Here is a 27,901-nt window from a genome sequence, read left to right on the forward strand (position 1 = left end):
TTAGATTTTTAGACAGTTTTCAAACATTTTCCTGTCAAAAATGAGAGAAAAACTCTTTGCTCCCTTAATTTCGTGAACGGATTAAGTGTTACATAAATATGATTGTTGACCTTACAATCCGGTCCAAAACAAAACAAAAAAAAAAAGACTTGTCTGTTAATTAAAACTGAATCGCAAAGTTCTGCTCAAAGGAGAAACATGTCATCAATACAACAGCACTACATTTTGATGTTTTGATGTTGTTTACTGCAGAATCCTCTCACAGCAGAACCTATATACACATGAACATCAGCAAAAGAAGTGTGACAAGGACATTTCAAACTATGATTGTTTAGATGTACCCAAAATGTTGAAAATATGTTAAAAATGGACAAAATGTAACAAAAGGCAATCTATGTTTTTCAGTTGAAGCACAATATGGCAATTCTTTACACACACAAGCAAAAACATTTTCACAATTCCCAAAAAACATAGTGATGAGAAAAAATGTTGTCTTCTCTGTAGAAATCAAATTAGTGAACATACCAAGGTTTGCACATAAGCTGAGCTATCCAAGTTACAATCTCATCACAGTCTCTTGGCATACAATTCAAAACATGAATGTTGACAATATACATAATATAAATATACATATAAAACTGTGCAAAAAATTTAAAAAGGAGAAAAGACAGAGGGGATTCTTTCCTAATCAAACCACACCCTTTGAATGGAATACAGTAAATCAACATAAAAACTTGCAGTTAAAAAATCAGCATAAATGCCATGATAAAAAAATCAAACATCCAGATTTAGCAACAAATTATACACTTTCCCACAATAAATATTAACCAGCTGTCTATTAGTCTACAGTGCACAGTTCAAAAGTTTTCTGGTCAGTAGATTTACACAGGCTGTTTGCCATTCAGGTCAACGCCCTTGTTCAAACTGAATAAAGCAGCAGTAGTACTTTCAGCTTTCCGAAAATGACGAGTTTATTTTGAGACCATTAAAGAATTACGGTTTTATTTTTACTGTAAAATTATGTATGATATTTTGTGATACCTTACTTCCTAAGACCAAATTTTTGTATATCCATATAGAATGCATGCATTTAGTCTATTTTATGCCACTCACAGATGTATTTAAGTAAGCAAATGTTCAGCGTACTTTTACTGTGTAGAAACTCTACCTAGTATCCAATTATGTAATGAAGTGAACAAAGCAAGAGTGTTACATTTGGAGCCTGGCATTTCATTAGTATCCTCATCCAGCCATCCTTCTACAACCCTTTACCTATTTTTACACATGGGATCAGGATGTCACCTCAACAGTGACAATCATCTAGAGCCAAAGTTTACACTGACTGTGGGCCACAGTTATTCTTCAGTACCACAAAATCACACACACTGACACCTATGGACAATTTTGTATGTCCACTCCAACTACTACATATCTTTGGAATGTGGGAGAAAACCAGAGCACCCAGAGGAAACCCACACAAACACAGGAAGGATGTACGGACTCTGCACAGAAGGCACCCCGGCCAGGAATCAAACCAAGGAACCTCTTGCTGTAGGAATCAAACCAAGGAACCTCTTGCTGTGAGACAACAGCATTATCACTTCTGCCACTCTTAGCCTGATACTGAATGTTTAATACACAGGCCTGTTTCTTTACACATTAAGTATCCCAAATGTAAGGTCTTTCAACATAAGTGACAAAAAAGTACCCTCCTTACCATTTGGTGTGATAACTTCAAATTCAGAATCAAAGGAATATTGGGTGTAGCCTTGCAACAAAGCAGGGACTGTACCCCGCAAAACTTAATTTTCAAATTTCTTTAAAATCAATAATTTGCTGTTTCTGCATTTTTTTTTCTTTTAGCTGTGGTCTGATGTCAGTTCTGTTTGATGAGTTGTCATGTAACATTTACAAAATGAAAAGTAATTAAAATGAGATGTAAACAGTAAAGGACATTGATCATCTAACAAAAGTCTGTTATATGATCATGTCTCATATCTAATAACAAAAACCACACACACATCAGCTTGAAAGCAAAGATACAATACCTGACAGGGTATGTGTTATTGGACAATAACACCAATCCAGGGGTGTTGTGAGCGGAAGAGGGCCTGTATACCCAGAGAAGGGCATTCGTTCACCAACATACACCCTGTCAGATATGAGAATGGGCTAGCTGTTAAGATAGTTCTGTATTTGTTTTTTATTACTATATACTTGTTTAACTATTTTTGATGTAAACTATTTCTTATGCCTAATGTTTCAAACTTGCCATAACATGTAATTGTTGGAGGAAGTATTTTACATCAAAAACATAAGTTAGGTAAATATTTAATGTGTCCGCGCACACATATACACATTCAGATGCAGGAAAAGACAGACAGAGATTCTCACCCACACAACCAGCAATAATTCTTTGCTGAATGAATACACCTCAGTTGTCTCGCTCTGAGCAATGAAAGAAAAACATTACAGAATGCAAGGAAATACAACTCCCCATGCCTTTTTACTGTTACTGATTTTGCCATACAGTGGTACACTATGCCTCCTAGAACTATTAACTTTCTGGAAAAATTACTGAAGTTTAAAGTCAAGAAATAATGCCAGATGTAAGAGTTTCATTCCTCTTAGAGTTTAACAGATCTGTGCTGAAAGAATGCCTGTTGCAGTCAGCACTCTCTCAAATATGCTTTCTTTCTCTGTTTCACACACGCTTCTTTTCTTTTATTTACTTTTTTATTGTATGCATGAAAAATGTGGAGGACTTGTTTTTCAGTGGGCATTGCCAGTACATTAACACCCTAATAAAGAACATTCTTTCTCTAATCAGGGTAGTGATGGGTCGCCTATTCTCTAAGACCACCACAGCCTGTCTCATATAGCGGGACACAGTATACCTACATGTGCTCCCTGTGTTTGTCACTGTGTGAGGCAGTTCCTACACAGTCAAAAAGGCGCTGATTATTTTGCTATATTTAAGAATGGCACAAAATGCATGCATTCTATCTGGATATAAACAAGTGAAACCTACCTAGGAGGTAACGTAGCACAATAGGGGGGCACAGCTTTATTATAAAATCTCTGGGATTCTTTTACATAACACAGATAAGCTAGCTCTGCTTCACAGATGAATGGATGCTAAAATACTATCCATGCAACACAATCAAAATGCAGTTATTTGAAGGCTCTTCACGGAAGGTTTATACTGGCCGACTTTGTGATTATCTGCTGCTGTAGCCATAAAATAAGGCTTCATCTGGACGGTATCCATATGCTGTGGTGGGACGTCCTGGGATGCCAACAGGCTGCCCGAATCCATCAACTCCAATGCTGTAAAAGAAAATGGGCAGAATATATAAATTAAATGTACAAGTTGGTCTGTTAGTACAAAGATAATGGACAAAAATCCAACTACAAATACTTAAGGAAGCATTTTAGACCATTACAATGGCTCTGACAAGTCATTCTATCCTCCTCTTGTGTTACAAATTAGCTCAGTATTATTACTGGCTTAATGAAAGTCACCAGTCTTCAATTATCATGAAAGGGATGGAGACCCAAAAGCTCATTCTAATCTCTCTTCTATAATCCATCCCTATTCTAGCAAGTAACTTAACAGGGCAGTACAGATCCAGCAGTAACATAAGTTACAGTCAGCTCACATGTACATAAACGCTACAAAAAGCCTTATTCTTTTTGTTGGTTTTTATTTGACCACTAATCATCACCAGAGAACAGGGATATTTTAGAGATGCACAATTAAGGCTCCTATATACAACACAAGCAGAAAGTTATAATTAAAAGTGAAAAGGGATGATAATGAATCAGGGAGAGAATTTGAGAAATAAGGAGCAAGTGGGATTTGGAACCAGATCCTTTAGGAGAATAACAGTAGCCATGTAGAATATTAATATTCCTAAAATGCAGAAAGTATTCTGAGAACTAGGTCAATGCGAAAATAAAGAAAGGAGATTTTGTCAATAGGGATGACTGCAAGCAGGGGGACAGAGAATAGGCAAGAAAGTGCTGGAATATACTAGAAAGAAATTCAAAGGATCCAAGGTATTGGGAGCAAAAAACTGCACACAGAAAGGTAATATAATGGAATGAGGTTAAGAAGACATTTGGACTGCATACTGCCTTTCTTATCATGGATTGATATCAGAATATAGTCAAAGAGACGGGGATAGGGGACTTTAGGGCATATACAAGATTGCATGATAGTCATAAAAATCAATCAGAGAAGATTAAAAAAAAAGTTTGGGAAGAGAAATTGGATAAGCAATTTAGAAGGGAACAATAGGAAGACATATGTATAGCTCCCAAGTATGCAACAAAGTCGAGAAGGTTTAGAATTGTTTGCTTGGAAGTGTATGCATAGGTATTTTTAAACTCCAAGCAGATGCCAAAGATTTTTTTCTCAGGTAGATAGCAAATGTCCGAGGTGAGATGGGGAAGAAAGAGGTAATTGGGAACGTAATATGTTGACAGATTGTTAAAATTCTCTGCAGAGTACTCGATCAGAAATACTGGGTGAGCAAATGGGTGCAACTAAGAAAATAATTCTTTTCAACAGGGACACAGGATCCGAATTGCCTAGATATAGCAAGGCCTTGTTAACTTTAATTTTGCTGGCTGCTAGTAAAGCAATGACTAGAAAATGAAAATTAAAGCCTAAAGCACCTGTATTTGAAGTACTGAATACTGTAACAGACAGAAAAGAACTGGAAGAAGGATATTTAGAAAAGGGAAACTGCAAACTACAAAATGAAAACTGGGGAACAATAAATTCATGCAGAATAATGCTCTGGAGGACTGAGGTGCAAGGCAAGCACTGAGCAATTTATGTAATGCTGGACTGATAACTATAAAAAAATAACATCTGTGATGTATAACATATGTAACTTGATTTTTTTTTCTTTCTTTCTTTTTATATTAAAGTATGGTTGCCTGTGACTTAAGTGATAATTTAATAAAGGTGTTAAAAAAATCATCACCAGAGAACAGTGAATGAATCTAGGGTTCACAAGCCTCAGAAAGAAATATGGAAGACTTTCCTTTAAGTTTTGAATAGCAGAGTATACACTTATTCACCTTCAAACACTATGATGATGCCCATACCACCAAAACTGAATACCAGCATACCCACAGCACCAAAGCCAAATACCAGCATGCCCACAGCACCAAAACCAAATACCAGCATGCCCACAGTACAAAAACTGAATACCAGCATGCCCATGGCACCAAAATAAATAGTTTTCTTGGAGAAGTATGCAGAAGGGAAGCAGGGGACAAGTCCCTTCTAGCTCCTATTCAACCCCAACATTTTTATTCTAACTTGTGCTTGCTATGTTTCAAGGAAAGTGAAATCTCTGAAAGTAACATTATCAACAAGATATGCCTAAAACTGTAGAATTTATGCTGAAAATGAAAAACTGATGAAAGACAATATTCCTGTTTTTTTTGTTTCTTTTTTTTTAGTTCTGTAAAATTATGGTAACTCTTCAAACAGACAAAAACAATATTTTTACATTTCACACAAAACATAGTGATTAAGAGAACTTATGATTTCTGTTATCTGTAGAAAGTCATTGACTACATCTCAGTTTGCAAACAAGCATACTCTACAGTCTCTTGGCACACAGTTCAAAACATGAACACTTAATATGTAAAACTCATATGTAAACAGTCAAATTCAAATGGAAAATCCTAACATGACAGTGTTTTTGAATCCCACTGCTGTTGCAGAAATGAGTGTCAGCCAATATGGCAGAATACTGCAAAAATGTCATAGGAGAAAGTCAATTGTTGGGCATAGTTCACAACTCAGAAGATAAGCTAGAAATCTTTCCTAGAAGGAAAATCAACAGCAAACAATTACAAGGCAGCACAGGATTAACTTAAAACTCCAGATCCAAACACTTAATGACTGTACAAAAGACTGCCTTCATAGGTAGTTACTATGCATATGGTCAAAGATTGCCTTCATACGTAGTTACTTATGTTCAAAGACTGCCTTCGCTAGTAGTTACTACGCACATGGTCAAATACTGCCTTTAAGGGTAGTTACTACACATAAGGTCAGACTGCCTTCATACGTAGTTACTATGCATATGGTCAAAGACTGCTTTCATAGGTAGTTACTGTGCATATGGTCAAAGATTGCTTTCATAGGTAGTTACTATGCATATGGTCAAAGATGCCCTCACAGGTAGTTACTACGCATATGGTCAAAGACTGCCTTCGCTGGTAGTTACTATGCACATGGTCAAATACTGCCTTTAAGGGTAGTTACTACGCATATGGTCAAAGATTGCCTTCATACTTAGTTACTATGCATATGGTCAAAGACTGCTTTCATAGGTAGTTACTATGCATATGGTCATAGGTTCATAGATTCATACTAAGCTAACTGCCCTTGCGAGCCTTAAGCCTAGCCAATTATCCCTTGTGAGACTCAAACCCTGCACCTTGTGTTTGTAAGGCAAACACCATTAGGCCACCCTCCCAACCCTATGCATATGGTCAAAGACTGCCTTCATAGGTAGTTACTATGCATATGGTCAAAGACTGCTTTCATAGGTAGTTACTATGCATATGGTCATAGGTTCATAGATTCATACTAAGCTAACTGCCCTTGCGAGCCTTAAGCCTAGCCAATTATCCCTTGTGAGACTCAAGCCCTGCACCTTGTGTTTGTAAGGCAAACACCATTAGGCCACCCTCCCAACCCTATGCATATGGTCAAAGACTGCCTTCATAGGTAGTTACTATGCATATGGTCAAAGACTGCCTTCGCTGGTAGTTACTATGCATATGGTCAAGACTGCCTTCGCTGGTAGTTACTATGCACGTGGTCGAATACCGCCTTTAAGGTTAGTTACTACGCATATGGTCAAAGATTGCCTTCATACGTAGTTACTATGCATATGGTTAAAGACTGCTTTCATAGGTAGTTACTATGCATATGGTCAACGATTGCAGTCATAGGTAGTTACTATGCATATGGTCAACGATTGCAGTCATAGGTAGTTACTATGCATATGGTCAAAGACTGCCTTCATAGGTAGTTACTACACACAAGGTCAAAAAGACCAAAGAGGAGCCTAGCCCAGTTTTCCCAAATGCCTTAGGGAACTGTGTGGATCTGATGTTGCCCTTTCCTCTCTCAAGCATTTGCAAACAAACCTTATATATCATCTTTTCTTAAAATCCTAAAAAATCTTAAAATCTTTTTTCGTTACTACCTCCCTCTTAAGCATCAGGGTTAATTTTTTTAGACTCCTTTTGACTATGTTTCCCTACTAAACTTTTAGCAGTCTTTCACACCATTGTTGGTACCTTTTTCCTTACCTAACTTTTGTAGGCAACTCTTATTACCATAGTTAGTAATCTTATAACCTTATAACTTTTTTCTCCATTTAAAAAAAACTTGTATCTTGATTGTTTTTTTTTTCTGTCTGGTTAACTGTTTGTTGGTCTAGTCACAACATCTGACAAAACCTATGGCTTTTAAAAAAACACACTTCTTGTGGGCATAAGATACCAAAGTGAGATGGCCACAAGGAGTGAGTTTACTGCCTCGGCCCAGATCATTTAAATATTGTCTGTTCACTCTGCTCTGCCTTTAATCCTAGAGCTTTGGCTGATAGGCATAATAAATTCATATTAAATGGTTTACTTCTCACTACTTCATCTTCCAGGGCTCAAACCCCCTCAAAAACCAGCAAGGTAGCTTCTTTGGAGCACAAGAAATGGTCTCCACTGAAGCCCTCCAGGTCTTCATCACAGCCTAGGGAAAAAGAAAGAAAGCTGATGGATATGCTGAAGGCTTTTGATTCTAAATCTCTTAGCCTACCCTCAGATCTGAAACCATCATCAGATCTGAAGGTGTCACCTCCTGCAGTCGTATCTCCCTCACCAATGACATCCACACTGGATCCTAAGTTAAGTATATCTTGTCGGAGCCATACTCCTGAGTACATGGTTACGCCCATTTCACCCTCCTTACCAGTACAATTGTTTCATACCCCAAAGAAGCATTCCAGGCCCCCTTCCAGTGTCTTCTAGGTCCTCCAGGAGTTTATCAGAGGCAGACATGGATAGGATAATGCGAAAGTTTCTCAGGGCTCAGATCCAGATGGGAGCCTGCCAGCTCCATCCCCTACCAGATCTGTAAGTACACATTCAAAGCCAATTCTGTCTCTTTTTCTGATCTGTGGTCTCGGAGCTCCAGGATCCAAAATCCCTGAGAGATTTGGCATCAGAGCTGAGGAAAATTTAGTCGTCCACCCCAACTGTTTACCTTATGGGTTCTGCTCCTATACCCTCAGATTACAACAGGTCTTTGAGCCAAAAGGTTGGTCTCAAATCTCAGGGGGTGAGTTCAGGTCCAGTGTTATCAGATCCATCACCCCCCCCCCCCCCAAGCTTTGGCCCTAGACAGTTTAGGTCCAATTCTCACGGCGAGGCTCAGATCTGGGGATGGCTGTGATCTACTTTCCTTGGATGCTTTGACCCCGAGGGGGTGGGTTGGGGTTTCTCCTGGACCCTCTGACTTTGAGGTAGTAGAAAGGGCTTTTTCTCTCCAGGGAGAACCGTCTTCTCTTATTTCGGATCCTACCCCTTTATTTCCAAACTAAAACAGAAGTCACTGGAATCACAAACAGCTGGTAATGAAGTGATTTATTACATTTGTACAACTTTTAAAACTAATAGTAAAAACTTTTGCCTTAAACAAGGCATCTTCAGGCATATCAAACAAAAATTACCATCTACCATTTTTATAATATCAAAGTGGTCACATGATGACAATCAGGCTCATTTGTGCATCTCTTTCAATAAAGGCTTTAAAGATACACAGCCATTCAAACCAGGTGAAATATGTGCCCCTCGATGTAAAATCCAATTAAATTCTTCCTTTTCAGTGTAATCATTAATATTACCCTATGTATATTATTACCAGCTACTCTTAAAACTGAAAATTTAAAACTATGTCCAGAACCATTGTCTCTAATGTGTTTATATAGTGCATTTGTAACTATTTCTCTTTTCATTTCAGACATATGGTTACAGATACGATCTTTTAACCTCTGGTTCATTTTGCCCACATAATATGCTTGACATGCAACTCATCTATCCAGATAGACAACATTTCTAGTTTCGCAGTTACCATATGCATCAAGTCTGAAGATCTTGTTAGAAACTGGATGAGTAAAATATTTACCACAACAAATAAAACTACAGAAAGCACATCTGTCACATTCAGAGGTACCATTCTTAATTGGTCGTGTCTTCCTATATATGTGTGTCTGCTCTTTATAACAACTGCTTCAAACTTCGATTAATCTTCTAACTAAAGCATGGTCTCATCAGCTGCCATCTATAGTTCTGGTATATCATGTAGGATGTGCAAGTATTTCTTAATGATTTTCTTAACACTAGCAGTATTTCGATTATATGTTAACATGCATCTAACGTTACCCTGTGAACATTTACTCATTAGTACCACTTGGCTAGCTTTATGTTAACATGCATCTAACGTTACCCTGTGAACATTTACTCATTAGTACCACTTGGCTAGCTTTATGTTAACATGCATCTAACGTTACCCTGTGAACATTTACTCATTAGTACCACTTGGCTAGCTTTATGTTAACATGCATCTAACGTTACCCTGTGAACATTTACTCATTAGTACCACTTGGCTAGCTTCTGTGAACAGTGGCTGAGCTGTGCTAGATCTACAACTCTTAACATCCTCACAAATCTCTAGTACTTTCCGCTTATTATAACCTCTATTAACAAACTCTGCAGCAGTGTTATGTAATTGCAACTGCATGTTCTCATCAATTGTGTTAAGCCTTGCAAATGTATAAAGTTGATTCCTAACTATGTTGTCAAACAAACTGCGGGTGCATACTATCACAATGCAAGTATGTATTTCTTTTGGCTGGTTTTCTATATAAATGAGTATTTAAAATAGCGTTGATGTCTCTAAACACGGTTATGTCCAAAAAGTCAATATTCTCAGTTGATGGAAGCTGCGGTGGTGCAGTGGTAGCATTGTTGCCTCACAGCAAGAGGTTCTCCCGTTCGATGGAGTCTGCATGCCCTCCCCGCGGTCGAGTGGCATTCGAAAGACATGTGTAGAATGGGCGTGCCTTCATTGAAGGTTGGGCATCAAGCTGGCACCTGTAAAAAATCTATTGCCAATCATTAGTGGCAACCCCTAACTGGGAAAAGCTGAAAGAAGAACAGAACAGAAAGGAACATGTGGAGGATAAATATTCATAAAAAATATTAATGCTCTCAACACTACCTCTCCATATTAAAAACAAATCATCAATAAAAAACAACATTCCTTGCTAGACCATTACTTGTGGATAGAATAAAATTCCATTCCCATATGAACATAACAATATTTACATAACTGTTAGCAACTGGGGTACCCATCACTACTCCTCTATTTTGGACATAAAGTTGTTTTCAAAATAAAAAAACACTGTTCAACAGAACCATATGTAATAACTCACACATCAGATTAATATACTGTTGAGGGTATTCAGTAAAATGTAGCAAATATTCTTTCATGTAAGAAACTCCAGTGTCATTATGTATTACAGTGAATAATGAATACACATCTAAAGCTACGAAAATGCAATCAGTAAAATTCACATTCATAGAGCAATCATATAATTGTTTCAAAAAATCATTTGTGTCCTTAATGACTGCCCCAGTCTTTTTCAAAGGTCACTCTTATCTGGCTGTCTAACAACTTAGATGTGGGTTCAGTTACCCACCCTCTAGCAGATACTATAGATTAAGTGGAGGCTTAGTCATAGATTTGTGCAGCTTAGGAAGCCCACAAATAAACAGAATGCTGGGTTTATATTCACCATTAAATAATCAGATGTATCCTTATCTATTCTATTTGGATCAAAAATTATCTTTATATTGTTTAGCCCATTAGTTATAATGACATTACATTCATACATTCAAAAGCTCTGTTAGCTTAGTGTTTAGACTCGCAGCTTGCCATATAGTAGGTGCACAGTTTGACTCCCAATAGCGGACATTTAATCATATCACTTACTTAGAGACGATCTCTGCTTGACCTAGAAAGCCATGCCAGACCTAGCACTGTTAGATATGCTACATCTAAAGAAATCCCAGTCCCTCCACCCCATACGCTCCAGAGACCTCATCCTTCATTACCACAATTAACAGAACTTGCTGCAGGGACAGGTTCCTAACCGAGAGACTGCCCATGCTCTGGAACAGACTTCCCCATACACGTCAAGCAGAGCACCTCACTGGCCCTCTTCAAGAGAAATCTTGACGAGTGGATGGGAAATAGAAAATTCACACTAGGGATCATTTCAGTGGCTCTGATGGACAGAGGCACTGGAAAATAACATTGGGCGGCATGTTGTCAGGAAATCCCTGGGCTAGGCTTGTAAAGGCTTCAGGGCCATTAGCCTTGTACACGCCTATGAACCTATACCTTGTAATTTTAGTATAATCAGCACTATTTAACAACATATTCATGGATTCAATATAAAATCTAGTCTCTAAAACAACTACCCCTCCACCTTTATCAGCATTGTTTACAACAATTTCTTCATTACTAATTAATTTACTAATGGCACTTTGCAAACTTTTAGTTAAATTAAAAAACTTATCAATACTTTGATTATTGTACAACTTATAAATCTCTTTTTCCACAGCCCTTTCAAACACAACTTAAATTATTACTTTGTGGAATAAACAGGCTAGACCTCTTACATTTGTTAACAGAGTTCATTATGCTATTACCATACAAGACCTTTAAATTTAATGTCATTGTAAAATTTGACCTCTGCTAATGTCTTAGCAATGTCTGCCACTACAGAAGGCACAAAACTCAGACTCTTTGATAGCATAAATAATCTGTCTGCATCCAGGATGTGTTTATATAGATTAAACACTAGGCCATTCATCTACTTGTTGTTTGGCTTCTGGTTACAGGCCTTCAAAATTATTGTTTGCTTTGTCTTGCTGAATATTCCTTCTGAGGCTTTGTTTCTTCCATTGGAGTGGTTCCACCAATAAAAAAGAAAACAGTCAATGGGATCCAGGGCTCTCACGGAGTTAACATTTACTGTAGTTTGTTCCTGCTCAACAACTCATGCATCAGCTAGCTCATGTCTCTTTGGGCCATTGATGATGACATCATCATTTTTGCTGGACTCCTGTTAAAACCTCATTGGGAGGGCATTGGCTGCTATACTCAACCCAATTGGTTGAGGAAGTTAATATTGCTTCACTGAATGGTGCAGCATTAGAAAAGGGGGTTCTCTGATTTAAAGTGACCAGATGAGATAAGTTATTGGGATTTCTATCATTTTCAATCACAATATTCTTTTTAGGAGCTCTATTCCTTTCCCGTGGCCATACAAATACATTGCCCCTGTTAAAATCATTTAGGTCCCTTAGCAACTTCGTTTTTTTTTGCTTCTACAAGCTGTTTCCCATATGCCTGTAAATGTTCCTGCATTTCATGCAGCAAATTAGAGTGCACATTCAGTTCAAACACAGAGATCAGTTCAGCATATTTTAGCTCAGTACCCATACTCAAATCTGGGGGTGGCCGTGATCTACCTTCCTCAGATGTGTTGGCTCTGTGGAGGCAAGTCAGGGCTTCTCCTGGGCCCTTTTCTCTCCAGAGAGAACTGTCCTCTCTTATTTTGGATCCTACCCCTTTATTTCCATTGGTTCCAAGCTCTGAGTTGATCAGGCCTACTCCACAGGGACAGTCAATTCCAAGAGGCCTCCAGACAGTTCCAGTAGAGGAGCTTTCCCCATCTTCTGACACCTCTAAAGAACATCCCACTGAAGATGACGTGCAAAAAGAAACACAGACTCCCCCTTGGAGTATCTCACCAAAGACACTGATTTTGATGAAGGAGAAGGCTCTCCCATATCCCCACCAGATGACAACTCCTTTGGGGATATTCTAGAGATTTGAAGCAGAAAGGGGGTTGGTCATCCCAAACTCCTTTTTCTGAAGAATTAGTGCTCTTGGAAGTTTTTGGTTCTGACTATCTATGTCTTGGGTCACCCCCCCCCCCCCAGTGGGTGAACTAAATAACCTGGTTTTCCACATGGCATGGAAGTAGCTGGAAACTGTCAAGCCCATTCCCAAGCACCCTGATAAATGTTTGGTACCACCTGTAGACAGACCCTACTGGAGCAAAGGAGCCCCAGTTGATGCTATGGTGGTGGCGGCAGCCACCAAGAAACAGCTAGCAGACCAGAGCTGTGCTGTCCATCTGCCTAACCAAGAGTCTAGAGCACTGGACAGATTTGTAAAGCTGGTGTTTGCTTCAGCTACCTTAGCATTGAGTTCACTTAATTATCTGTCGCATTTTACTAGACTTTAGAAAGATTTGACTAAAGAACTTTCAAATATTCTTGAGTCCATGTCTGTTGAGGATTTCAAAAGAACATCCCTCTCAAATGGCCACTACTTTATCCATATCAAATGCTTTGCTGAGGTTAATCTCTCATACAGCTGAAGGTACCTCACGAGCAGCTGGTTCAGGCATTGCCATAAGGAAACATGCCTGAATGCGACTATGTGACTTTGTGGAGCCTTTTAAGTTGTCTTTTATTAATGGCCCATTCCATGGCACTTTCTTATTTGGGCCATCAGTAAAGGATATGCTAACCCACAGCGAAAAAGATGAAAAGACCCTGTCTGCCATAGCGATCAAGTTTTCTACCCCTCAATGGCCGTTCTCTAGGAAATAGAGAGATGGTAAGAAAATGTGGTTCCATAAATCTCAGGGATCTTTCTGGGATTAATGGCAGATGTTGCCTAGAGGCAGAGGAGGCCTGCAAAACCAGGGCATTAGAGATTATTTTCCTCATAGGCCCTATCAGCGCCCCTGAAGTGCTACCTGACTGCCCTACACTGGAGGGAGTCGGGGATTGATTTTTTTTTTTTTATTTGCACCTAGATGCCTGGACAAACATCACAAAACATTCATGAATGCTAAGTATAGTACCCAGAGGTTATTGCATACCATTTTCCCTTCTTACCAACTGTCAAAGGAAGAAACTTCCAAACATTCCACCCAGTCAAATAAAAGCTGCAGCAAAAGAAATTCAAAAGCTGCTAGAAAAGAGTCATCCAAAAGGTCTCACCAGGCCAAATAGGATTCTGAACTTTTCACGCTTCTTTTTAGTGCCAAAGAAAACAGGGGACTTCAGACCCATTTTGGATCAAAGCAAATTGAACCAGTATGTAAAGAAAGCAAAGTTTTGAATAGTCAAGTTTCTGTCCATTCTGCCTTTTCTAGACAAGGACAACTGGCTGTGCTCTGTAGAATCTTCAGGATACGTACTATCACATCAAAATAGACAAAGAATCCAGAAGACATCTTTGCTTTGGGATGGTAGCCAGTTATTACCAATTCACAGCTCTGCCCTTTGGACTCACCACAGCCCCCAGGCTGTATACTAAATGCATGGCAATAGTTTCAGCTCACTTGAGACTGAAGGGTTTCCATATGTTTCCATATCTAGATGATGGCTTCTAACCGCCCCATCTAAGCATCAACTTCAACATGCCAGGGACTATTTGCTCCAGATTTTGACTCCTTGGGCATTACGATAAATCTCACCAAACTGAAACCTGCTCCAGTTCAGAGCATGGAATTCATCGGGACAGTTTTAAACACACCTACTCATATAACAACCTTGCCTATTCATCGCATTACTTCTATCAAGAATTACGTTCAGGCTATTCTCTATTATTCATCTCCCCCAACAAGATTAGTGCTAGAAGCTCTGGGTCAATAGCAACTGAAATAGTGCTACTTCCTCTATCTTGCTTCTTTATGCGAGTTCTCCAATGTACTCTGGCTGTACAGTGGTCCATTCTACATCAACCCCTGTTTTTTCAAGTGAAACTCACCCCGATTTGCAAGCGACACATTCACTGGTGGATAGAATCAGACTATCTTTTTCTGGGCAGACAATTTGTACTACCAAACCCAGTGGCCACGTTGATCATGGATGCTTCTTAGCTGGAGTGGGGGGCCATTTCTTGGGAAGAACTGTCCAAGGCATGTGGTCCCCCCAACAGACCAACTTGCATATCAATGTCCTAGAGATAAGAGTAGTCCTAATAGTGTCAAAGGCATTTCAAGATGCTCTCCCTTTGGGGACTACTGCAATTCAACCCAACAACATGACTGTAGTCTGGTACATCAGCAAATAAGGAGGAACCTGACCTTTGCAGAGAGGACATGAGGGTTTGGGAATTGGTGATCTCATCAGACCGTTTTCTTACTGCAATGCACATCCTGGGGAAAACCAATGTGCTTGCAGACAAACTAAGCAAATTCAATCTGATACCTCACAAGTGGTCTCTCAATCAGTTGATAGTGAATATGTTTTTCTGGTACTGGGGCCAAACTTGCTGCAACCTATTTGTCACCCCTCTCAATAACACATGCAGCAAATACCTTGCTCTGATCCCCCCACAGGGGAAGTCACAGAGAGATGCTCTCCTTCACGCTTGGCCCTCGGGTCTCCTTTATTCTTATCTTCCTCTTCCCCTGATTCCAAGATTTTTGTAGAAAGCAGGCAGGCTGAAGAGCTCAGTAAGCCCCATTGCCCCCCTTCTGGCCCTCAGTAAGTATGGTTCCCCTTTTTAAGGTCTCATCTTCATTATTCTCCATGGATACTGGAACACACTCAGGATCTCCTCTCTCACCTGATCGGGATTCATTAGCTCCTCAAGTTGACAGCATGGTTTCTCCACTTCCAGTAATAGCCAGTCCAGGCTTTCTCCTCCAGTTTGTGATATTATTTTGGCTTCTCAAAAGGATTCTACCAAAATGTTTATAGAAGCAAGTGGAAAATGTTCTCTGTTTGGGCATCAGATGAGGATATCAATCCCTATTCTGCACCAGTTTCTGCTATTCTTCAGTCTTTGACAACTCTTTTCAAAGATGGTGCTAGTTTCTCTATAATTTCAAATGTCTACACAGGGAATACATATTTTTCCTTAGCTTCCTATAGATAACGTAAAGCTTTTATGAAAGGCATTTTTCTGCTAAGACCTCCAATAAAAGATCCCTCACCACACCTTGAGATTTTACTGTAGTCTTGAATGTTTGACACAAAAACCTTTTGAACATTCAGACAAATCTGACCTAAAATTTGTCATGGAAGACAGCTTTCTTGGTAGCTATAACTTCGGGAAAAATAATTTTTGAGCTCCAGACTCTTTCAGCAAAAGCTCCTTAGATTATTTTCCAGAAAGATAGAGTTTCTCTGCGGACTAACCCTTCTTACCTAAGGTAGCTCTAAAAATAACATTTACCAATCCACTAACCAAGTCCAAGAGGAATAGTGCCCACACCAAAACCAATAACCCCAAAAAGAGCACCAGATAGCCATTTCCACCACAAACTTCTATTTATTAAATCCACAGCAAGCCACAGCAACACATAAAATTAAAGCTGACACACAACCAGTTCGTTTTTGTCACACAACTTCATCAGATAATGCAAACAGTCATGCTCCCTTCCTTATATACCCTTACTAATAAAACAATTAAAAGTCATGTGATGCTAAGTAAACCATTTAACCCCTCATGGAACAAAATAGTTAAAAAAACATTTAAACAAATTTTACACAAAACGTTTAAAATCTCATTCAATACAAAAAATGTAAAGGAAGCAGCCTCACATATCTGTGTATGTTTATATAGTGCATTCTTTGTATTATCTCTCCTAATGTCATACAGGTGCTCGTATATCCTTCTCTTTAAGCATCTTTCAGTTTTACCTATATAGAATGCCTCACAGTTCCTGCACATTGCAAAATAAGCAAGCCCTTTACTGTCACAGTTATTATATAACCTGGAGACTATATGTTTGTTCCTACTACCAATAAACACTTCTAAAACACTGGATATAAAAGAACATGGTTGGCAAGCTCCATACCTAAAGGTTCCCACTTTCTTGTTACCGAAACCCACATTTTTTGTTCTCCATAAGGTCCTTAACACATCTGCATTTTCTATAGATGAACTTCAAAGGAACATCAAAACTTAAATTTAAATCAGATAACTTAGAAACCTGTCCCATTCCCTTTGGATTGAATTCCTAATAATGTTGGAATCCCCATTACAATCTAAAATGAAGGCATTCCCATAGGCAGCATCTGTCTTAGTATTGGTATTCGTTCCTCCCTCCGTCACAACCAAATCCATAGAACATAGTACTGGTGCAACTCTACCATTTCTATGCTGAAGCACTTCATCCTGAATTTCCTATATTAATGCCTCTGGGTACTCCCTATCTAAGAACATTTGTTTTAACAAGCCACATTCTTCATTAAAATCCTTTTCTTCAGAGGTCATCCTAGTGCCCCAAACATACTGACCTTTCACTATTCCTTTCTTTTGAAAAAATGGGTGGGCACTCCGAAAATATAAAAATGAATTACAGTACGTCTCCTTCCTATGAACCTTGTATTCAAATCCACTCTCTCCCTTCCAAATAGTATCATCAAGATAATCAATGTTTTCATAACCTATCTTGTAGGTAAACTTCAAAAATTCAGTACTGTTGGATATATATTCAAAAAAATTCCATAAAACTTTCCTCACTATCTGTCCAAACCAGACTGATCATCCAAAAAAACGTTTGCAGAGTGCCCAATATCCATTAAATCTTGAATTAAACACATATTTCTCTTCCCAGCAGGTTATTACTAAATTGGCATTAGTAGGGGTGAACATAGCCGTAATAGCCACCCCTTTTGTTTGCCGAAAAAATTTCCCTTCAAAATAAAGGAAATTATTATTCAGAACCAGTTCCATTAAAACCAAAAATACATACAGCTCCTTCTCTGTAAATTTATTAACCTTTCTTAAAATTTCTTCAAAAAAATCCAAGCCTACCTTGTGAGGAATAGAAGTGAAAAGGTTGACTACATCAATAGTAATAAAAATAACATTGTTTGGGATTTGCTTGTCCCTTACACTCCTTAAAAAAATCCCATGAATCTTTTAGTACATTAGATGCACCTGCGGACACTTTTTTTTAACTTGAAGTCCAAATATTTGGCTATGGGTGCAGTAACTGATTGATCTGCTGCCACAATGGACCTCAAGGGAGGGTCAAGTATATCCTCATGGACCTTTGGTATCCCAAAGATAGATGGCACCCTTGGCATCTTGTTATGTAAAAACCTAAAGGCCTCAATATCTAAACAACCCTCTAGCACCAAATCATTGACCATCACATATATTTTTTGTAAGCTATGTGTACCTCATTGATTGAAACCCGTATGTATTTACTCTCATCCAACAGTAAACCCATAATCTTACTTTCATGTGATGGACTCCATAAGGACCGTGCCCCCATCCTTATCCAGCTTCATTACCCTAACATATTTATTCATCCTAATGGACTCCAAGAGGCACTCTTTTCCTCAGCCATCAGGTTAGACCTAACTTTATTTCTAGGGATTTTTTTCTCTTAATTCCATTTCCAAAACATTCTCAAAATTTTTAAGTTGGGGGTGTAATGGGGGATTCCAAACACTTTTCCTTTTTAATTCACCACATGTTCCTTCATGTCTGTTTAATAGAAGCTCTAAGTTCTTTTTACGAACAAACATTTTTAAGTCTATTAAAGGTTTACTTAACTCACATTTTTTCTTCTGAACAAATTTAAAACCTTTTGAAAACAAACCAAAAAAAGTTCTCGTGACCTTCAAACTGCTATAATTACAAATAGTGTGGCCATGACATGTTAATTTAGGCCCTTCCCTCCCTATAAATTCTTCAAGCTCTAAATCCTGCCCTTCAGTAGTGCCGTTTGTCATTGTTAATACGTAATAATCCTATCTCATCCCCTTGTTGTTCCACCCCTTCCAACTGCCCTGATGGTAACTCATCATAGACTTGTTCTTCAGTCTCTCGGACCTTCGGAGGGGGGGGGGATACTCTAAAGGGCCCCTGTAATCAACAGGCGCAGTCACTTCATTAGAATTAATATCGTTGTGGTCTGCAGGATCCGTATACCTATAACCAGAGTTAACAGCTCTACCCTTATTGTATCCAAATGCTTCATTCCCCTTCCTCCCAAAGTTCACAAAGCCTTTAGGTTTAGGGTATTGAATATTCTGTTCATATTCATACAGGTCCCTATTTAGCTTCCTTTTCTTTCTATTAACAATAGATGCCACTTTTTCATCAATTTGTGTTCTTAAAATATTTCTTCTTCTCTTCATCAACAGTTAATATTAAATCATTCAACAAACAGGTATCTACATTAATTCTGTCATTGATTGTCTCTAAAACCCTCTCATTTTGCTTAATAATAGCAAAATGTCCAGACCACACGTATCAAAAATCCTACTTAGTTCTAAATGAAATTCAGAGCTTTCCTCAACATTGTTAGGGTACCTATATACCCGCAGACCATTTGGTACAATTTTTAAATTACTACACTCCCTCAAGTATGCGTTATCAGCATTAAGCATTTTGAATTTAAAAAGCAAATCATACAACTTTTCTAAATTATTAGTACAGGTGTCAGACTCATCATTAGGTAGCACCAATTTATCAAAAGAAATGTGCTTTTTCAACCAATGACTTTTAATTGTTTTATTAGTAGGGGTATATAAGGGAGGGAGCATGACTGTTTGCATTATCTGAAGTTGTGTGATGAAAACAAACTGGTTGTGTGTCAGCGTTAATTTTGTGTGTTGCTGTGGCTTGCTGTGGATTTAATAAATAAAAGTTTGCGGTGGAAACTGCTACCCGGTGCTCTTTTTTGGGTTATTTACCAATCCATTCACTTGCCGGTTTTCTTTCCAAACTTTGCAAAAAAAGGAGAGTGCATGCTACACCTTCATGATGTACACAGCCAATTACATTTTTACCCCCACAGGACAAAACAATTTAGAAAGTTGGACCAGCTTTTTCTATCTTTCTCTCCAAATCGCAAAGGCCAGTCAGTTTCTAAAGTCACCCTAGCTAAATGGATTACAGATTGTATCTCATGGATTTACTCTAAAAAAGGTATGACACTGCCAAAACCTCCCTGAGCTCACCCTACTAGATCTATAGCCTCATCATCAGATTTTTGGTCAAGGACATCTATTGATGACATTTGTGAAGCAGCCACATGGTCCAAGGCTCATATCTTTGTCTCACATTACAAACTGGACATCAAATAAAGAAACAGAGCCTCCTTTGGTTTGGTAGTACTCTGTAATATCCTTCCATGTGAGCCACCCAAGTTCAACATAGCTGGGGACTCTGTTCCATAAGTGAGGAAAAATGAAAAGAACATCAGATTTATAAGTTATATACTCACCATAACTAGGCATCTGTGTTGTCCATTTACATTCTTCCTCAACTCCTCTCCCATCCAGCCCCCATCTTTTTTCTTCAGAAAGGACCTGCTAGACTATGTTTGAAACGTACAGTTCCAGGTTTGAGCTATATCTTTACCATCTTCTATTTCTGTTCATCTATTATTAGGAGACAGAGCAGCAAACTCAATCTGAGGTAATACGGATGGAATGGGGCATTATGGGTAGAAGGAGGAGCTCAAGAGTTGGATTTGAAGTCTGTAGTATGTGGCCAAATTAGATTCGAGGATCAGGTCTGAACCCATAAATAAGGAAGAATGAAAATGGACAACATAGATGCCTAGTTATGGTGAGCACATAACTTATAACTAAGTGATTTGCCCAGAGTCACAAAGTAGGCAAATGAAGGCTGAAGAAATCAAACCACTGACCACAGTAAACAGCTCATAACCTTAATCTCTTTAACTACCTGACTGTTGGCTGTCGTGATCTGCATTGTGTTTGCATATATTACCCTAAGTAACCATTGTATTTGCATACATTACCTTATATAGCCATTGTGTTTACATATATTACATTATGTATCCATTGTGTTTACATATATTACATTATGTGACCAGGCAACAACTTCCATGCTACATTTCTTTACTTCTGTTAAAGAATTTCCATGAACAAACTACTACTACAAACAGGATGGAAAAATTTAAAAAGCCAGCTTAGAAATTCATAAAAATATACAAATTTAGAAGGCAAAATATAGTACAGCTGTGCAAAGTACTCATCATAACAGAAGATAAATGAACTGATACTTATATTCGCAGTTCCTGTCTGAAAATATAGTACAATCTCCCCGCTCAAAATTTTCAAAAGCAGAAATGAAATATAGCAAACAGCCATGACTGGCTATGTGGGTAATATGTGTAAACAGACTACAGGCCCAGAGGGTTAGAAGTGCAAGAATCAGATGGCAACAATAGACGCCCATAACTTCATAAGTTATATCAGGTTAATTTCTGCCATCTCAGCCACAGCAGTACACACAGTTGTATGTTCTAGTAAAACAGACAGCTGGATCTCCTGGTTTAAGGCAATGAATGAATAATATCTCTGGTACAAAAGAAAGGGTTAGTGGCAGAGTTACCCAATTTTTATGGTAGATAATGTAATGGGTTTCGAAAGTAAGCTTTTCTGTTACTTCAACAGTCTTAGAAAATGTAAATGTAGAAAAACTGATTATAATCTAAATCATACACAACTGCTTCGTAAACAAACAAATGTGCTGCATTTATGCCTGATTAGTGTGCTTAGTAAAAAGTTTTACATGTAATCCAAAAAAATCCATGCAAGTCCACCAGTGTGTGACCAAAAACCAAACAGTAAAAATGCCTACTGAACTATGTGCAACCAACTGGATAAGTTTATTGCATGAACATTCATTACAAAGAACATCAGAATCTGTTATTACATTAAAAGATATTTAAAACCTTAAAATCTGTAGGCACACCTTGTGAGTCAATTTTTGCAAACATATTATTGGCCTGGGAAGAAAATATGTTCATCAGTCAGAATTTATGAGCTGTATCCATTATTATGGCAAATTCGTGATGACATAGTTGTCTTGTAGAAAGGTGAGTTAAAAATACATTTGATATATTTTTAAATTGTATTTCTCACACTACATTTTTGAAATTTACTTCTTCAAGGGATTTTGAAATAATTAATTAGATTTAAGGGTACATAAGAATAGAGTACAAAACAGATTTGAATCTACTCTTTTTAGAAAAGACACATTTTCAAACTCCTACTTACATTTCGCCAGAAATCATTCAATCAAAAGGAACATTGTGAAGAGGCAACTGCTGCGACTATCCAGATTAGTTACTGAAAAAAGTTTATTTAACAAGGAAAAGGATTATTTACTATATCCATTCAGGGTGAGAGGTTATCCAATGCCTTTGCTGAAAGAGGTGGAAAATGAATTAAAATTAAAAAGATAAATGAGTTTTAAAGCCATTTTAAGAAATGGGTTTTCTAAAGAATTTAAGGTAAAAAATTACTATGGATGTGATAGGGGGAGAGCTCTGGTTATTTTATGAAGTAAAAAACAAAACGATGAGACCAGGGAATAAATGCTCCTTACTAAAAAAAACAGCAGCAAAGTCTATAAATAAAACGATAATAGTAAAGGAGCAAACCCTTTGTATATATATATTTTTTAATCTAGGTTTTAGTCTATATAGGACCAGTATGTTTATATGTCTTATATGTTTTCATCTGTATTTTATACAGTACATATTTTATACATACTACTCTTTATATATGCAGTCTTGTATTTGGAAAGGGCTCAGCTTTTGTTGGGAGATATTTTGAGCCTATCTATGCCAAATACTGTATTATGGCTTGCTTGCCTGTTTTTAATAATGGTTTATTCATTTTATATTACGTGTAAATATGACTGTAGTTAGGTTAGATCAGTGTTTTTCAGTGCTAAATTGCTTTTATTGGTGGGAATATGATTTTAATGCAATTAAATGGACCTGCCTTGTGTTTGATTAACTTGTTATTCAATTAATGCACTATATAAAGCACAACTGTCTTCCCTAAGTTTTATTGGTCTGAGGAAGCCGGAAGGGGTGAAAGTGCTTACCAGTTCACAAATAAATTGGAAATATTTTTACTCTTGCTTGGACTGTTCCTGTGTTGGATGTTTGTAAGCATGAACTTTTTATGTTTTTGAGAGCTTTCAGCCTTGGTTTGCTCCTTTACTATTATTGTTTTATTTATAGACTTTGTTTCTGGTTATTTTATCTTTTTCCAGAAATGCTTATGATATTACACAAAGTATTACTAGAAATTGGAATTTGACTTTCAATATCCATTTAAAGAAGAAAATGGCGGTAAAACGCTTTATATGCCATTTAGTAGGGCCATAAATTTAAAAGAAATTTTGAGAGAGATAAAACTCACAGCACTAACGGTAATATACATAAATGCAGGGGGATGTCCAAATGCAGACATTGCAAGTACATTACTGATGGCCCTAAAGTTACTGTACGTGGCTATGACAGGGTGATTAGTTGTCCAACTGCCAAACATGAGGGGCAGTATACTTAGCTTCCTGTTTGATGTCTAAAAGATTTTACGTAGGGAAAACGAAAAGACAGGTAAAAAAAACATATTCATGAATATTATCATGATATAAACTGAAAGAATTTAAATAATTCATTGTATAAACAAACTTTGGTGTGCAAACAATGTAACAGATTTTTATTTTTCAGTCTCGAGAAAGCTGATCCAGATCACAGAGATGGAACATGAGAGAATACGTTGGAATGTCATGAACTCATTTGTCAGCTTAAGATAGAATGTAATGAATGAACCAGGTCTTAATGACCATGTTTCTATCACTAATGTTCTTAAACATTGATCTGCTAAATTATAATAATAATAATAATAATATTAGCCAACACTGTAGCTGTTAAAGCAGGTTGTTTTCTGGTCATTTGTCTTATTATTAATTTTATAGCAAGCTCATCATCATTGTCAGTAAAGCTTTTTTTGCTCAATGTTTATAAATGTTGGACTTTGGTATTATCTTTGAGTATTTTTTTTTAACTAAATATGATGGGTTTCTAATATTACATATATTTTATATCTCTATATATTTTTCTTTAGGTTAACAGATAACATGATAAACGTTTGATGTCACTGATCGTACATTATTGGTTGTAACTCATCACTTGTCTGAATTTATGGTTCAAATATATTTTAATGGAATGTACTGTCAGATTCTGATGAAGTTCTTTGGGACAAAAGGGCTTAATCAAAGCTCATGCAATAAATTTATCTAGTTAGGTGCACATAGTTCAGGATGCATTTTTACTATAAGGTTGTAACTGTACTAAACTTACAAGACTGAAGTTCTTTTCCTGTGTGTTTACTCATTTTGTTTATAAAATAGATATTCTGCATTTGTATTTAGCAATTTCATATTTTAATTTCTGTTACTTTTAGTCAGTGTACTGCATTTGCATTTGAAATGATTCACTACCTTATACTCTATATGTATTTAAAAATGCTTCTTTACAGTTTTTTTTTTCAGTTACATTTTATTTATTGGTGAAGTACTGCAGGTTTTCTCATCATATCTTTAGTGAAAAAGATTCTCAATCCTGTAAACAATAAGTATTTCTCCTTGCATCTTTAGTGAAGAGGGGTCTCAACCCAGTTGAGCAATCCTGTAAACAGAATATAAATTAAATAAATGTAACTCAATTTCTGAAAGTCTGACACACTTACAGCAAAAGGGATAACTACCAGAAAAACTCTCTTCCAGAAAAATAAATTCTTATTGAAGAAAGTGTACTAGCTCAACAAGAGAGTTCATCAAAGTTTCAAAAGCAAAATTTAGATCCCATACAGGAAAGAAAGCTATTATAAGGATGCAAATGTAAAATATCCTGAAAAGTATCGTCAGTGTTGGCCTAAAAGGGAAGGAAAAATCCCCCCAGAGGTCCAATTTCTTATCACCAAACCCTTATTAAACCACTCCTGCATTAAAACAAATGGAATCCCAGTCCTGATTATGGTTGTAGCACCCCCCCCCCCGACACACACACACCTCCCTGTTGAAAAGTATTAAAAGCTTATTGGGGGAAGGACATTTTTAATTTGCTGTTCCTCATCTGTCAGACACAGCTCTTGTAAAGGCAGGAAATATGGATTACTTTTTGTGTAAATGTTAAAGTCCTAGCTTGCTTAATTGGTTCCATTTGCATTCCAAAAATAAGATTGTATGCCATTTAAAATATTTTAGAACTCCTTCAGCCCATTCCAAACTTCCAGTGTCACCTTTTTCAAGGATCCTCTTGTATAACCATAATGTTGAGAAGTTGTGCATTCCTGTCCCACGAGAGGGCTCATATTCTTTGCTGTCACACTGTCTCCATCATGGCCTGAAGTCCTCCAATCCAACCGTATTTTGGTGATAAACTGCACCTAGAGTGTCCATGTGGCATTCTGTCAGTGCAGAGAAGTTGGCTTCAACTGCAAATGAAAATACACAAACTGGACAGATATGTGAGCAGTCCTCCTGGCTTTGAAGGCCTGAGAGGTTATTTTCCATGGATAACTACCACTGAATAGTGAACAGAGAGCACTTGATAGTTGTATGCCACATGAACAAGCAAGGCAGCTAAAGGCCTTCCCAAATTTCTGCAGACTAAGCAGAAGAAATGGAAACTAGTTATGTGGCACATGAACAACTAGTGAAACCAAAGGTATTGCCAGCTCTTTGCAACCTCCCAGCAGTAATGAGAACTAGTGTCCTTTCATCTGGAGCTACAAACAGTATGTGTGGCAGGAACACTTAGCTGAAAAATTCATTTGAGTCACGAGTAAGTATTCCATCTTCATTGATTCAGGATTTGATTGCAGTTTGGGTCTCAAGCACTGACACATTCATGTCCTCAGAAAAATGCATGGTAGCCCAGAATTTGAAAAAAAATTCATAGTGCTCTTTTACATACTCTGTAGGGGACAAAACAGAAAGGCTATATGGCTGCCTATCCTACAGACAGTACATCTACTATTGGGATCCTTAGTTAAATTCTAAAACTAAACACATATCCATTTTTATATTACTACTGTTTCATCTCATCTGTCACTAATACTGCACTCCTATAAAGCCTTCCGAATAAGCATATATGTAGTGACCACAGCTTCCCTATCCTCACTCAGTGCTTTAGGTAAACCTCCCCATTGTCTTATCAAATTTAACTATGTGTAACAAATTTCATTCCTCCCTTGAAGAACAGTTCCACTGTGCAGCCAAGTGCTATTGTTTCCATCAGATCAACCATCTGAGTTATAAAAACAGCACTACACCCAATAAGACCGCATGTCAGCTTTATCTCATTGATTTTTAATACATATTCTTAAGTGAACTATTTTCAGAACGTTTTCTAACACTTTTGCATTTTTATTGCTGTTTGACTGTAATTTACTGCAAATAGGAATGTTATTGATTACACTATACTTTTAGTGTATCTATTTATTATGTTGTATAATGCAGTGCAACTATGGTGGCTGCCAAAAAAGTAATTACTAGAAAATGGAAATCACAGTCTAGACCAACTTTACTAGAAGTAGTGAATATAGTAACAGATATAAAACAACTGGGATTGGGCTCTTTAGAAAAGGGGAGGAGCAATCTACATAGGAAACAATAGGAATTGTGGGAACAATATATGCAGAGCAGGAATGAAGTTTAAGAGGTAGGATTTGAATGAGCTATATAATGCTTAACTGACAATGACTGGATGGTTTATAAGTGATGTATAATGTTTACAACTACAGTTGTTTCAATAGTGTCTGCGGTGTAAACTGTTTGCAACTAAAGTGATATAATTTTGCATATTTTTCATTTATATAAATGTAAGATTGCCTTTGTCATACGTGTAAATTTAATAAAGATTTTTGGAAAAAAGAAGCAGTAAGCATAGCTGGAGTGAGAGTAGGTTAGAAGGTTAAGTTGTCACTGAATGCTCACAAGCAGCTCACTTACACTTGTAACATTTTCCAAAGTTCCATAGATTATAAAATGTAAAAGTAGAAAGCAATTCCCTTCAGTACTGTTTAAACACTCGCGCACGCACACACACACACACACACACACACACACACACACACACGTTGACGTAATCAAGATGGCAGCTAGGTTATCAGAAAGTTAGCACAAGCACTACACTGATACCAAATTCCCCACCCTTTTCTCCACAAACTTTTGAGTTCTACAAAATTCAAAAATTTATGCAAGCAGGAAACAAGTTTTTTCATAAAATTATCCCCATATACCTTAATATCCCAAAATGCCTTCTAAACAGCATGAAAAATTACCTATCAGGACCTCTGGAATTGCTATTTGACTGTAGCCTCCAAAAAGACTTCATGCCTTATGAATGGGGAACAGCAGCAGTCATCGCTCTGCACAAAGTGGGCCATCTACAGACCCTGGAAACTCCAGGCACTTAAGTCTCACTAGTCTTATATGCAAAGCCATGGAAAGAATTATCATGGAAATGATCAGTAACGATGTAGTAAACATCCAGACACTGGACCCAAGCCAGTTTGGTTTCATTAAGAGCAGGCCATGCCTACTCAACCTGCCAGATGTCTTTGACCATTGCAATGTTTAAAGGCAAAATGGTTCACACTGCCTACCTTGCCCTGGCCAAGGGATCTGACACAATACCCCACATGGGCATTGTTGACAAACTCAAGAGGTTAGGTACAAACCCGTATGTCATCTGATGGATAGCCAACTGGCTAATAGACATGACCAAGTAAGTTAAAACTGGGGAGTCCACCTGTACAAAGAGGCCAGTCACGAGTGGAGCCCCTCATGGATCAGTCCTTGGACCACTCCTTTTTGACATTTACTTCCCTGACGTTAAGGCCAATGTCAGACTAAATTTTCAAATGATTGCAAATTAGGAGCTGTTACTGAATC

At 37.6% G+C, this 27,901-nt stretch overlaps 1 protein-coding gene across 1 annotated transcript in view; it reads right to left on the reverse strand.

Moving 5' to 3' along the window:
* Positions 1-223: 223 nt before the first annotated feature.
* The window catches only part of KIFAP3 (kinesin associated protein 3), a gene marked incomplete in the record, with an annotated part of 1,467,647 nt that continues 1,439,969 nt past the window's right edge, over positions 224-27,901 (reverse strand). The window contains 1 exon segment of the mRNA XM_044085270.1: positions 224-3,330. Within this exon segment, the coding sequence (XP_043941205.1) occupies positions 3,222-3,330 (109 nt within the window).

This window comes from Protopterus annectens, chromosome 10.part0 (genome assembly GCF_019279795.1).
Source record: "Protopterus annectens isolate FY-2018-M chromosome 10.part0, PAN1.0, whole genome shotgun sequence".
In the NCBI taxonomy this organism is placed as follows: Eukaryota; Metazoa; Chordata; order Ceratodontiformes; family Protopteridae; genus Protopterus; species Protopterus annectens.